At 36.5% G+C, this 13,265-nt stretch overlaps 1 protein-coding gene across 1 annotated transcript in view; it reads left to right on the forward strand.

Moving 5' to 3' along the window:
* SUPT16H (suppressor of Ty 16 homolog (S. cerevisiae)) overlaps positions 1-13,265 on the forward strand; it is a 35,756-nt gene that overhangs the window by 736 nt on the left and 21,755 nt on the right. Inside the window, exons 2-3 of the mRNA XM_010846267.1 lie at positions 12,616-12,708; positions 13,028-13,198. Coding sequence (XP_010844569.1) covers positions 12,616-12,708; positions 13,028-13,198 — 264 coding nt within the window. The remainder of the gene's footprint in view (positions 1-12,615; positions 12,709-13,027; positions 13,199-13,265) is intronic.

The raw sequence follows: 13,265 nt of genomic DNA on the forward strand, positions 1-13,265 counted from the left end.
AATCCCCTTACCCCGCGGCCCCCACCATCTTCCCCGCGTGCCTGCCCCCGTCATGCATAACAGCCACCTCTCGTAGTTTCTTCCCGCCCTAGAAGAGGCATCATCATTCTTCCCTCCCACTCCGTGATCACGTCTTGCTGCCCCCTCCTGCAGTGTTCATACACACCCACGCACTCGCTCTGTCCTTCCAGAACCAGAGTGTTGTGCCCCAGGTCCCGCCAGAATTACAACTATTTCGTCAAGGATGGATGGAGGGGCCAGAAGGATGAGAATCGGGCTCTTGGCGTTTACCATTTGCGTTGCTCTTGCTGGAGTTAAAAAAAGACATACTGCTCACGCGCAACCGCCTCCTGTTCTAGGCCTGCCGTGGGTAACACAGAAATCTAACGCTGAAAACCTGCAGGTTTTGGTAATGCAGAAAAACGATGTGATGCTTAAAACCTTACTAGTTTTCTCCGTGGTTGAGGATCCAGGGCACGTGTTTAGAAAAAGAGCTGTTACCGTTTCTAGTCTAAGGATTGGGCATTTTTGATTGCTTGAAAAAGTCCACAATTAAAATTTTATTTTTGTGATGGTAATTTATCAGTTCAAACATTTGATTGCATCCTGTGGTGTCTTCTGAGCTATCCAGCTGAAGTATGACCTCTGAACTGTTGTCATTCAGGAAAGATAAAGCTAAAGAGGGCTTTTTAAAACCTGAAGAGCGTCCTGACAAAAATGATCAGTTCTGACTTCAGCATTGTAAATTGCCTTTGAAACTGATCTACTAAAAACTAAGCTATTAAAATTGATCATTTGCCTACCATTCATACTAAAGGTTCCTGTGCAAGTTTTATCTTTTGAGCATAAGTGCATTAGATGATTGAAAATAAAATGGGTTTTAGGCATTTTATAAGCACAACTAAGGACTATGCTAGACAAAATCTGAACATAATTTATTTTTTTTAAATTTATTGGTTAATTTCTACCAGATGTTTTTATAAGTTCTCTCACTGTCATGTTTTAAAGTTTGAACGTGATCCATATTAGAAATACTTTTGTAAATGCCCAGATATTTCCTGAAGATTAATAAGTACTATGATATGAGTAATAATCAAATGCCTGCTCTTCTGCTCATAGACCCCCCAAGTCACACACCTTTGCTGTAGTGGTTGTTTCTAGTCCTGGTGATTCAGAAGTTGATCAAATAAGCCTATCTAGACCATTCCTTGAAGCTAAAATTAATTTAGAGCTCAAAGTTCCCATCAGATCAGATCAGTCGCTCAGTGGTGTCCGACTCTTTGCAACCCCATGAATCGCAGCACGCCAGGCCTCCCTGTCCATCACCAACTCCCGGAGTTCCCATACATGGTAGATAAATGCAAAGCATTAGACTAGGGAAATACTTGAGGCCTAAAGACCCATTGGTAAACTAAATGTCAATGACAGTCTTTAAATCCATGAAAGTTAAGTTATTGGCCCCATTTTTTTTTTGTTTCTCAAATACTAAAATTTATCTTGGCCCCTCTATCATTTGAAAGGAGCATGTTAAATGATAAGATCCTGATCTTACAAAGTTACAAGCCAATATAAAAATGTACTTAGCAAAATTTATGTCATGTCATTATGAAAAATCTTATTTGAATAGACTTCCTGCTTTGTTATAACTGTGAGTTTTAATAACTGTGCTTAGACCCCACCTGTTGAATTGCTTTATGCATTATCTTTTCCAGGTTACAGCAACTTTCATTCCGACCTGCTTAACTAACGATTGTAGTTTCCGGAATAAGTTCTGGTTGCTTATCCTCTTAGGTGCAGCAGGAAAATAGTGAAATATGCAGGTGCAAGCTATATTTGCTTTTCTATACTTATTCCTTTTTTGAGTAAGAAAATTGGCCTTGAAATAAGAATAACTTGTAGTTAACTATAGAAATCCCAAACCTTGTGTTGTCCACTCCCATCCTCAAAGAAGACAAAAATTAACTAAAAAACTAGTTTAGGCTCCACACCCACTTTAAGGGTTTTAAATACCCTTAAAGCATTAGCCTTACCGAATGGTGTGGTTGCTTCTTGTAACTCCAGTGCTGTTCACACAACTATCTATAGAGTTGTAGAGCGCGAAAAGGCTAATTTTTTTTTTTAAATAAGAGTAGGAACTAATGTGTTTCCTTACCTCATTTATCTGCAAGTTGACTTTAAGGTACGCTTTGTGAGGCTATTCTAAATAAGATATATCTTAATTACAATTTTCATAACTATGTCCCCAAAAGAGTTGGATTATCACACACTTCCTTTTTTGAGTAGAAATTTCTCAAACATTAAACCTTATACCTGAGTGGATAGTGTCATTTTAGGGATAAGATAATGGGCTTTTTTTTTTTTTTTTTTTTAATGAGAACTGCTACAGCAGGAAGAGTTTGCAGCACCTTTCTGTCTCTGCAGTAGAGACCCCTAGGTAGTGACCCTGGGTGGTGAGCATGAGCTTCTCCCCTGTCTTCTTATACTTACCGGGTCCTTATTCAGAGCTTCCCAGTCTTTTCATGACTGTGATTGTTTTTAACCAAGTGATAGGATTAGTGCTTCATGGGGGTACAAGTGGGGAGGTTACCCACCATCCTGGGATCCCAGCTACTTTGAGAACTGAGGGGAGATTGTATCCATGCACACCTGTAACTCATTTGAGACCTAACTGTTGGGACATGCTGCTGTGTGTGAACCTTGACTTCAGTCATCTGCCTTTTAACCCAAAAGAATTCCATTTAAAAAATCAGAATGGTAGCTGTTTTCCAATGGAATGCTGATCCATTGCATTCATTCATGTGGCACTACACTACCCATCAGGACTGGGGAGGTGAGTGGCCCCAGCCTCAAAAAGGAAGTGTGTGCCTATGGAGAAAACTAAGAACCTATAGTGTCGGTATTTCTCTTGAGTGGTGATTTCTGGCTCTTTGCTGATTTTTGTTGTGGACAATTTCTTGTTCTGGATCCTCTAAGACTAGGCAGTGACTTTTGTGGCTTGGGAAGGTTCTTTGAAATATGGGCAATTTTCATACTACTTTTAACAAGATGACAGTTTGCTTCTACCCATCTCGGTTGCTCACTTATCTCTGGAGTGAACTAGAGAAAGGTGCTTTGGTTTCTTGAGTAAAAAGGAAGGCTAGATAGAAGTAAATGCCTGGGCAGGTTGAGATTCGTTTATTCTTTCTTACTGATTTTTGTTTATTTTTTTTGCCACTATTACAAGTGCAGTGCCTGGCATGTAGTAGGCACTGATTAAATGCTGATAATTTGATTTTTGAGCTTTCATTCGTCCCCATCTTGGTTTGAAGAGGTTTTTATGGAGGCTGTACTTAGTGTGATCATAAGTCTTGCCTTTTCTGAAACTGTCTACCTGTTGGCCCAGTGTAATTAATGGCATACCTTTTTATTCTCAGAGTTGTATCAGTCTGGGTGATGAGTTAGATTGGTATCCTTGGTATAACTAGAGACTTAAAAAATGTTTTCTCTTTTAATGCAGTACCCTTTTGGTTTCAGAGGAAGATAGTTGTTCCTCTGCTGCGGTATTCTCCCAGCTTTTATCATTCAGGTACCACTGTCACAGTTTTTGCTGATTCCTTAACGCTTGTATTATTGATATTTACCTTGCATTAAAAAAAAAATCCATTTTAGTCAAGTAATACATACGTTTTAAAATACCAAATTGTTCTAAAAGCCCTAGCATAAGAAACTGTCACCTGCCACAGAAGCACGCACTTTCCAGTTCTTTACTTCCTTTCATATTTTAAAGTAATATCTATATACTATTATCAATATTTCTTGGTTTATCAGTTTTAGATATTAACTTTTATTTAGGTAGAATGAGGATTTAAATTTAACTTACACCATAACATTTCAATTTCCCTTCCTCCTGATACTTCCTGTAAATTTCTTGACATAGTTAGGAAATATTTCAGCCTACAGAAAGGTAAAAGAAATTTCCAGTGAGAACTCATGTGCCTCCTCATCTAGTTTATATAATTAATATTTTTATCATACTTACTTTATCACATATCCATCCCTCTGTGATTTTTTTTCCCACAGTTTTTAGTAAAATCAGTTTACATTGTTATACTCATGTAACTATTTTCACTGCTGGGTGAAGTAATAAAGTATAATTAAGTTACCATTAAGTTTTTTAATTTTTCCTGGCATTAATGATTACTTCAGTTTTTCTCCTCTTTTAAATGTCCTTAGCCTTAATTTTTTCCTGTAGATCTGTCATAATCTCATCAGTCTTTTATTCTAAAATTTTCATGCTCGACAGATATTTATGTTTTTGTTTTTAACCACCACCACCCACTCCACCTTATCTTATTCTGCTCTGTCTGTGCAGGTTGCCCTCCAGTCTGTTGAACCTTGGAACTTCCAGTGTCCCCTATATGCAGCAGTCCATGTTGTGATTTTTTTTTTTCTTTTGTTTTGTTTGAGCATTTCTCTAAGAGGTTCTTAGGAAAGGATACGGAGAATAGATGTTTCTTGAGCCATTATGTGTCTTAAAAAGTTTTATTCTGTCTCTACTTTTCGTTAATAATAATAGTTCAGTTAGTATAAAATTCAAGGTTGAAAATCACTGAGAATTCTGTTCAGAATTTGTCAGCTATTTGTCAGCCTTCAAGCATTCAGTGTTTCTTTTGAGAAGGGTGATGTGATTCTATTTCCTGTTCTAATATATATGGCCTATTGTTCTCTGTAAAACATCTCTTTATTCCTCATGTTTTGATATTTCACTGCCTTGGTATGAATCCTTTTTTTTTTAACCCTTTGCATTGAGTTGGGAAGTGGGGGGCCATTTTAGTCTGAAGACTCATATCTGTCAGTGCTGGAATTTTGCATTCTTTGATCATTTTCTCCCCTCCATTTCCTCAGTGATCTGTTCCTCCCCTGCCCCCCCAGAAATTCCTATTTAGTGGGGTTTAGAACTTTTTGCTTAAATTTGTTATCTTTTTCATTTCATTTTCTCTTTATTGTCTACTTCCAGATGCTGTTTCTTAACTTCATCACATTTTTTTTTCTAAGTTCTTCCTTATCCCCTATTTTTTCTTGTTTCATGGATATACTATATTTATTTCTTATATGGGGGGTGTTTTATTTTTATCTTCTGTCCTCTGCCATGTCTGTTTCCCCTGGATTTCTTTGCTTTCTCTCTTACGTGTTGAACACTTCACAAAAATCAAATTGAGCCTTGGCTACTCATTTGTATTAAGAATATAGTAATAAGAAACTGGTGGGAAGCTCTGCATGAATAGGGTCTCTCAACTAGTAGAGAGGTTATGGTAGAGTAAATAGGTTAGCTTATTCCCTGGAGAACCCCTCAGATACTGGCAGTATCCTCAAGTATTTTCTGTGAATTTGGTGGTGACCAAAGAAAAACTCTCTAATTCTTGTCTTTGGGGCAGTTGTCATTCAAAAAAACAGACTTTCTGGAGGAGGAAATGGCAACCCACTCCAGTTTTCTTGCCTGGAAAATCCCATGAACAGAGGAGCCTGGAGGGATCTCAAAGAAGCAGACAGGACTTAGCAACTGTGCGTGCATACACAGGAAATGTGCTCTTGGCATTTATTAAGGTGAGGGAAAGACATGGTCAATTGAAAGACAATTGACTATTTTCTACCAAACAGTGTTTGAACTAAGCTCTGTCTTCTTATTTCTAAAAGTAACTACATTTAAAAAGTCCACTTAGGATTCAATGCAAGAAAAATTTCTGCTAATAAAATTGCCTTGTTTCTATTAAACTAAGAGAACAATTTAACCTACTATTTCCATTTTGGTCTTGTCTCCTAGGAGTCTCAGAACTAAAATAATGTTTAATTTCTGCTATGATTCTCAATATCTACATAATTATTAGATTCTAGCCTAATAATTTTGAATTTCGCTATTATCTCTGTTTTAATACCAGAAGCCACCTCCATTTATGTTTTGATAATACAGAATATATGTTAAAATCAATTAAATCATTGACTTAAAAAAAAAAAGACTTTCATTGAATTCCTCAGCATTTATTAATTGCCTTCTGCTGGACCTAGTATCTAGAGCTTTTTGAGCCCCTTTCTTCAGAGAATGCATTAAATGTTTTTGTGGGAGGATTAGTTTTCTCGCGGCTTCCATGAACTAGGGACTTAAGCTTGCTGACCAGACTTCTGTTCTTAGCCCTGAACTTACCATGTATGATATGTCCCTTTTCCCTTCTCTAATACTTGGTGCCTCCTGAATCCTGAGCCCATAAGGGCTTTACGAGATACACACACTTAACATCAGTATCTTCTGGTTAAGAATGCTTAACAGGCACTTAGTCATTTACCACTCTCTCATCTTCCAAAAAACTCTAACCTTAGTACATAATGCTTTCCAAGTCTGTCTGTGTTGTTGGAGATGGAAAGATTTCATTCATTTTTAATGACTGAGTATAGTATTTCATTGTATATGGGGTGTGTATGTACACCCCACATCTTTATCTGTTCATCTATTGACAGACACTTAGGTTGCTTCCATATCTTGGCTGTTGTAAATAATTCTGCAGTGAACATGGGGGTACATATATCTTTTCAAAGTAATACTTTCATTTTCTTCAGATACATACCCAGGAATAGAATTGTTGATCATATGATAGTTCTAATTTTTGTTTTTTGGGGAACCTCCATACCGTACAGTGGCTGCACAAATTTACATTCCCACCAATGGATTATACAAGGGTTCCTTTTTTTCCACATCCTTGTCAGCATTTGTTATTTGTGTTCTTTTTGGTGATAGCCATTCTGGCTGGTGTGAGAATATCTCATTGTGGTTTTGATTTGCAATTCTCTAATGATTAATGATGTTAAAACTTCTTCATGTCGGCCATGTGTGTGTCTATTTTGGAAAAATGGTCTTCTGCCCATTTTCTAATTGGGTCGTTTGTGTTTTCTTTGATATTGAGTTGTGTGAACTGTTTATCTATTTTGAATATATATATATTAGTTCATATCATTTGTAAATGTTTTCTCCCATTTAAAAGGTTTTCTTTTTATTTTGTCAGTGGTTTGCTGTGCAAAAGCTTTTAGTTTAATTAGGTCTCATTTGTTTATTTTTCCTTGTGTTTCCTTTGCTTTAGGAGAGAGATCCAAAAAAATATATTGCTGTAATTTATGTGAGAGTGTTTTGCCTGTGTTTCTCCTACATTTCGGTCTTTAATAATGATGACGGCAAACACACAGTAGTTACTGTGAGCTAGGCACTGCTCTAAGTATTTCATGTGCATCTGCTAGTTTAACTCTCACAGCAACACTTACAGATGTGAAGATGTAGGAGACTGGAACACAGAAAGGTTGGATCACAATAAAGGTTGGATCACAATAGAGGGTGAGGTCATGGGTTTGAGCCCAGGGCAGAGTGAGCCCTCACCCAGTAGGCTTACTGTCTCTCTAAATGTAAAAGGCAGAAAAGTTAGTCAAATGATCCTAGGTCTCCTTGTAGATAAAAATCAGGAACTTCCCAAAGAAATTCGTTTTTATCTTTAGGACCCTAATGAAAGTATCCTTGCCTCTGTTCTTTTAACTGAAAGAGACAGAGGTAATAGAAAAGTATATCTTTATACTGTTATAATAATTGTATCCTAATGAAAAATATCCATCTTAATATGTATATTTTAATTAGAATTTCAGCACCTCTTTTTTTAAAAGCCAAATCATCATTAGTGTGAGAACTGCCTATGTGTTTGTGTGGGAGTTTTGAGTGTGCTAGGTCTTGATTGGGGCTTTTGAATATGATGATGCCTACTGCAGCTAAAGTTTTATCATGAGGCTTACAGATTACATACAGAAAGTGCCTGCTCAGTAGATACTGTTCCCATCTGAAACACCTGTTTCAGCAACACTTGACTGTTAAGTGGACCAGACAGACTGGAAAGTGGGAGAATTTGGTGACAGAGCGGATTGGGTGAATGTTGAGAGTCTGCACACCAGGAGTCACTGCTGTAAAATGGTTCATCTCAAAAACGGAGCACAGGAGTTTGTCTAGATTTGACAAGGGGCCAAGTCTGAGTCCTAAAGATCTCCCAAGCAGAAGAGGTTAGGTGGGAATCTCGGACTGTTTAAGCAATAGAGTTGAGCCCCAGCTGTCTCAAATAGCCAGTGCTTGGAACTGACTGTACAACTGGTCCTGGGGCAGCAGCAGCTTAGCCTCGTGGCTTTTTTTTTTTGCCACCCCCTCCCAGTATTTTTTTGTTATTCATTTGTTTATTTATTTATTCATTTATTTTTTTGGCCACACTGTGCAGCATGTAGAATCTTAGTACCCTGACCAGGAATCAAACCCATGCTCCTTGCAGTGGCAGCATGGAGTCTTACCCACTGGACCACCAGGAAAGTCCCCCACTCCAGTATTTTAAAACAAATTCCAGGCATAAGTTAATCTGAAAATATTTTAGTATTGTATATAATTTATTAAAATGTTACTGTTGGTAACATGTTATTTTTGTTTAATTTGTGTTTAATTGGAGGATAATTGCTTTGTAATGTTGCATTGGTTTTAGCTGTACAAGGAATGAATCAACTACAGGTATACATATAACCCCTCCTTCTTGAGCTTCACTCCTACCCCACTCCCATCATGGAAGTTTTACAAGCAGATTATTAATCTCCCACAGTTTCAGAAGACTATTTTCAGATTTAATCTGTATTTATACGCCTTATAAGATTTGAAAGTACAAAATAGTGTCCAAGGCTTTGCTGTCAAAATTGTTGACTATTGTAATCCTTTGTATTGAATCACATTTTAAGAAAAAACTTTAAGTTTATTATCTTTAGATATTCTGTATTTCTCCTGGTGTTTATAAAGAATCAGTCAAAAATATTCTATGAAATGGTCAAAGCAGCTGGGTTCCAAGAGAGATTAGGATTAATCCTCTTACATTTTTGATGGACAATAGAAAACCAGACATTTTGTATTAATGGAAATCCTTGAAATTTGATGGATTGGTTTCCTGTATCCTCATAAAAAAGCTGAGTACATAGGTCTTTTTTTCTCTCTTCCTATTTTCAGTTTTACTGAGATAACTTTGTATGGTTTTCCTATGTTGTTAATGATTAATATGTAATTATATTCTTTGTATATCACTAACTCAATGGACATGAATTTGAGCAAGGTCTGGGAGATAGTGGAAGACAGAGGAGCCTGGTGTGCTGCAGTCCATGGGATTGTAAAGAATCAGACACAACTTGGTGACTGAACAACTTTTAAAAAATTTATTACAGTGTATTTTGAATTTTTGTGCATGTTGATATCCTTTTCTTTGTGGAAAAATTTTGACTAAGATTTTAAGTATCAAAAAATACTAAAAGGGACTTTTTGGTTAGTTTCAGTGGTATTTTTGAAGATGTGTTTAGGGAAAAAATTTACGTATTGGTAGCCAAAACACATAGGGGAGTACCTATTGCTAATTTTGGGGGGTAATCAAGGTACTAGTAATACTGTTGCCACAGAATCCATGTTCACTGAAGAATTGGAATGTACGTGGCAAAGCGGGGAGGAGAGACAACCTGATGCCAGAGTTAGTGTTAATCCATGTCAGGGATCACAGGACAGTGGTTCCCAACTCTGATAACAGGACCCTTTTACAGTCTTAAATTATTCAGCTCCCCACAACCTTTCTTTATATAGGTTTGATCAAGTATATAAAGAAATTTGGCTTCGTACATACATAAAGTTGGAAAAGAGAAATTTTAATAAACTCTTCAGATAACTGTGGATATTCTTTGTTACTACACTAAAACTCTGGAAGTAGTTAATTGTTCTCTCTCTCTCTTTTTGTTTTGGCCTCTCAGCTTGTGGGATCTTAATTCTCCAACCAGGGTTTGAACCTGGGCCCTTGGCAGTAAAAGCACTGAGTCCTAACCACTGGACTGCCAGGGAATTCCCTGGAAGTGGTTATCTCTTGAAAGTTAGTTGTAATGTGGAATTTAAAGCCACAACAGTGAACTTTTCATACTCAAGTTACGATTTTGTAACATCATCTGCTGGTTATTTGGAAAATATTGTTCCCTCAGTTGTATACATCTGGTAAATGTACACGCTTCATTATATGATGTTGGAGAATTGTGTATGTTAATATTCTGCTGATATCATCAGCAAAGTTCTTGAATAAGTAGAGAAGTTGTCAAGTTCACAATGGTGAGTACAAGGTTTTCCAATTTTGATTTCTGTTTGAAGGCTCAAATTTCATCATTAACAACACATTTCTTTCATTTTCCTTGAAGTGATAGACTCACTTCATTCATTTTCAAGAAAATGTATGCTAGATATCCAAGTCTGTGACTAGTTTAATTTATTACTGGAATAATTGAATTGATACAAATGCTTTTCCTTGAGACAGCTGTCATACTTTAGTGTACACACAGAAGTGCTTTGGATGTGCTTTCCATTTCTTTACACAGACTATTAAAAAGACATATACTCAAAGGTTAGGATTTTATAATATTCATCATTTTTACTGTATTAAGGACATTTTCTAAGTGAAACTGGCTTTTTTTTCTTTCTGTTGAGTGTGTAGTAGTGATGAACGTAGCTTGGTACCACTACCTTGACTTATGCTAAGGCACTAGCAGTTTTAATTACCATTGCTTTTGCATCATCAGTGGGAACTAATGATAAAATCTTACCAACCTGAAGGTCAACATTTTCTCAGTGAAAATCAATGAGGGAATGCATAAGGTTACTATATAGTAACTCCTTTGGGTTATATATTTTGTTTTGCTAGAGAAATGCAGCAGAACCCTCAATTGCTATTTTATTTGGATCCAAATTGGCATCCAGAAGTCTTAAAATGTGGAATACATTTTTTAAAATACATTTTTAAATACATTTTTTAAATACATTTTTAAATACATTTTTTAAAAATTGAGATATTATTGATTTATAGCATTATGTATGTAGGTTTTATTTTTTGTTTTGTTTTGTTTTGACCATGCCACATGTCTTGTAGGATCTTGGTTTCCCAACCAGGGATCGAACCAAGGCCCCTACAGTGGAAGCTCAGAGTCCTAACCACTGTACCACCAGGGCATTCCCTGTAGATATTTTTCTTGACTTTATAGAGAAATCAGAGATTTGACCTTATAGGTCACAGTTATCAGTGCTTTGGTCTTACAGAACAGTTCAGGAGTAGCTAATCGTTGGAGGACTCACAGATCTCAATTTCAGGACTTAATACAAAGCTGCAGTAATCAAAGCAATGTACTAATGTTTAAGGGCAGACATGTAACTCAGTGGAATAAAATTGAGAATCCAGAAATGAACCTTCACATTTACATCATTTCTTTTTTGACGTGGTGCCAAGACAGTGTGGGGGCAGGAAATGAGTTTAGGGCCCTTCTTTACACCATACACAAACTTTACTCAAAATGAAGCATAAATGTAAATATAAGAGCTAAAACTATAAAACTTATATAGAAGAAAGTATAGTTATATCTTCGTGTCCTTGGGTTAGGCAAAGCCACCTTACATGTGACATCAAAAGCACAAGAAAAGGATTTGGACTTCTTCAGAATAAAAAACTTTTGTGCTTCAAAGGACATCCATACAAAAGTGAAAGGAAAATCCATTGAACAGGAGAAAAAAATGCAAACCATATCTGATAAAGAGACTTTTACGTGTAAAAAAGAACTCTTACGCAATAGTAATAAAGCAATAACCCAGAGTGGGAAAAGGATCTGAACACACACTTCCCCAAATAGGTATACAAATCATCAGAATCACGTGACTGGGAGCTCAGTCAAGATCATTGACCTTTGTGGAAATACAAATCAAAACTGCAGTGAGATACTTTGTACCCATTGGATGGCTATAATGAAGCTAAGTGTTGATCAGCATGTGGAGAAACTAGAACCCTCACATGTTACTTTTGGGAAAGAAATTTGTGAAATAGTGCAGGCACTTTAGAAAACAGTCTTGTGTTTCCTCAGAAAGTTAAATACAGAGTTACTGTATAACTAGCAATTCCTCACCTAGGTATATACTCAAGAGAAATATGCGCACACAAAAACTTACTAATGTTTATAGCAGCATTATTCATAATAGCCAAAAAATGGAAACAACTCAAATGTCCAACAGTTGAATGGATACAATGTAGTATATCCACATAATGGAATATTACTTAGCAATAAAATGGAATGTGGTATTGATACATGATAAAACATATGAACCGTGAAAGAAGCCAGACACAAATGCCATGTATTATGAGTCCATTTATGTTACGTGTCCATAATAGACAAATCCTTAGGGACAAATGAGATTAGTGGTTGCTAGGACTGAGTGGAGGTGGATAATTATTGCTAATGGGTTTTGGCAGGGAGAGATAAAAATGTCCTAAAATTAGATTGTGATGTTTGTATAACTGAATACACTGAAAACCACTGAATTTTACACTTAAAGTTGGTGAACTGTATATGAATTTTGTCTCAGAAAGCTGTTTAAAAAATAGAATAAGTAATGACTGTAAGGTTGCCAAGTATACATATACCTTAAACTTTGAATTTCCATTAGGAAAAAATTATATGTATCTTGGATATATTCCTATTGTACTTGCATGAAAAGAAAATGACCAAATTATCTACTCTGCCTTTCAGAAAGGAGAAGATGAGTATGCCAACGTTGATGCCATTGTTGTATCAGTGGGTGTTGATGAAGAAATTGTTTATGCCAAATCAACTGCCTTACAGGTGAGAAGTTTACAGCAGTGTTTAGCTCTGAGAGTCATTGAATCAGCTACTAATCAGTATAGTAGCCACTAGCCACATTAAAATTTCAGCTCCTCAGTCCTCAGTCTCAAGTACTCTGTAGTGGCTATCAGAGGATGTGTAGAATAGTTCTTTCACAAAAAGTTCAGTGAACAGTACTGACTAATCTCATTTCATTGGAATCTATATCCAGGTTCTCACACTACAAGATTATTTTGAAGTTAATTCCAGATACTTTATTTCATATGTATAAATACATTGATTTTTTTGTATCTGTTCACACTGTTGTCTTTTCCCATAGACGTGGCTCTTTGGTTATGAACTAACTGATACTATCATGGTATTCTGTGATGACAAAATCATCTTTATGGCCAGCAAGAAAAAAGTGGAGTTCCTGAAACAGATTGCCAACACGAAGGGCAACGAGAACGCTAACGGGGCACCTGCCATCACACTGCTCGTACGAGAAAAGGTCAGAATGAGCAGAATGCGTCATTAATAGGAAAGAGTGTTTAAAAGCGGTAAACAGAAAAGCCTTC

This window comes from Bison bison, unplaced genomic scaffold (assembly GCF_000754665.1).
Source record: "Bison bison bison isolate TAMUID 2011002044 unplaced genomic scaffold, Bison_UMD1.0 scf7180017864234, whole genome shotgun sequence".
In the NCBI taxonomy this organism is placed as follows: domain Eukaryota; kingdom Metazoa; phylum Chordata; class Mammalia; order Artiodactyla; family Bovidae; genus Bison; species Bison bison.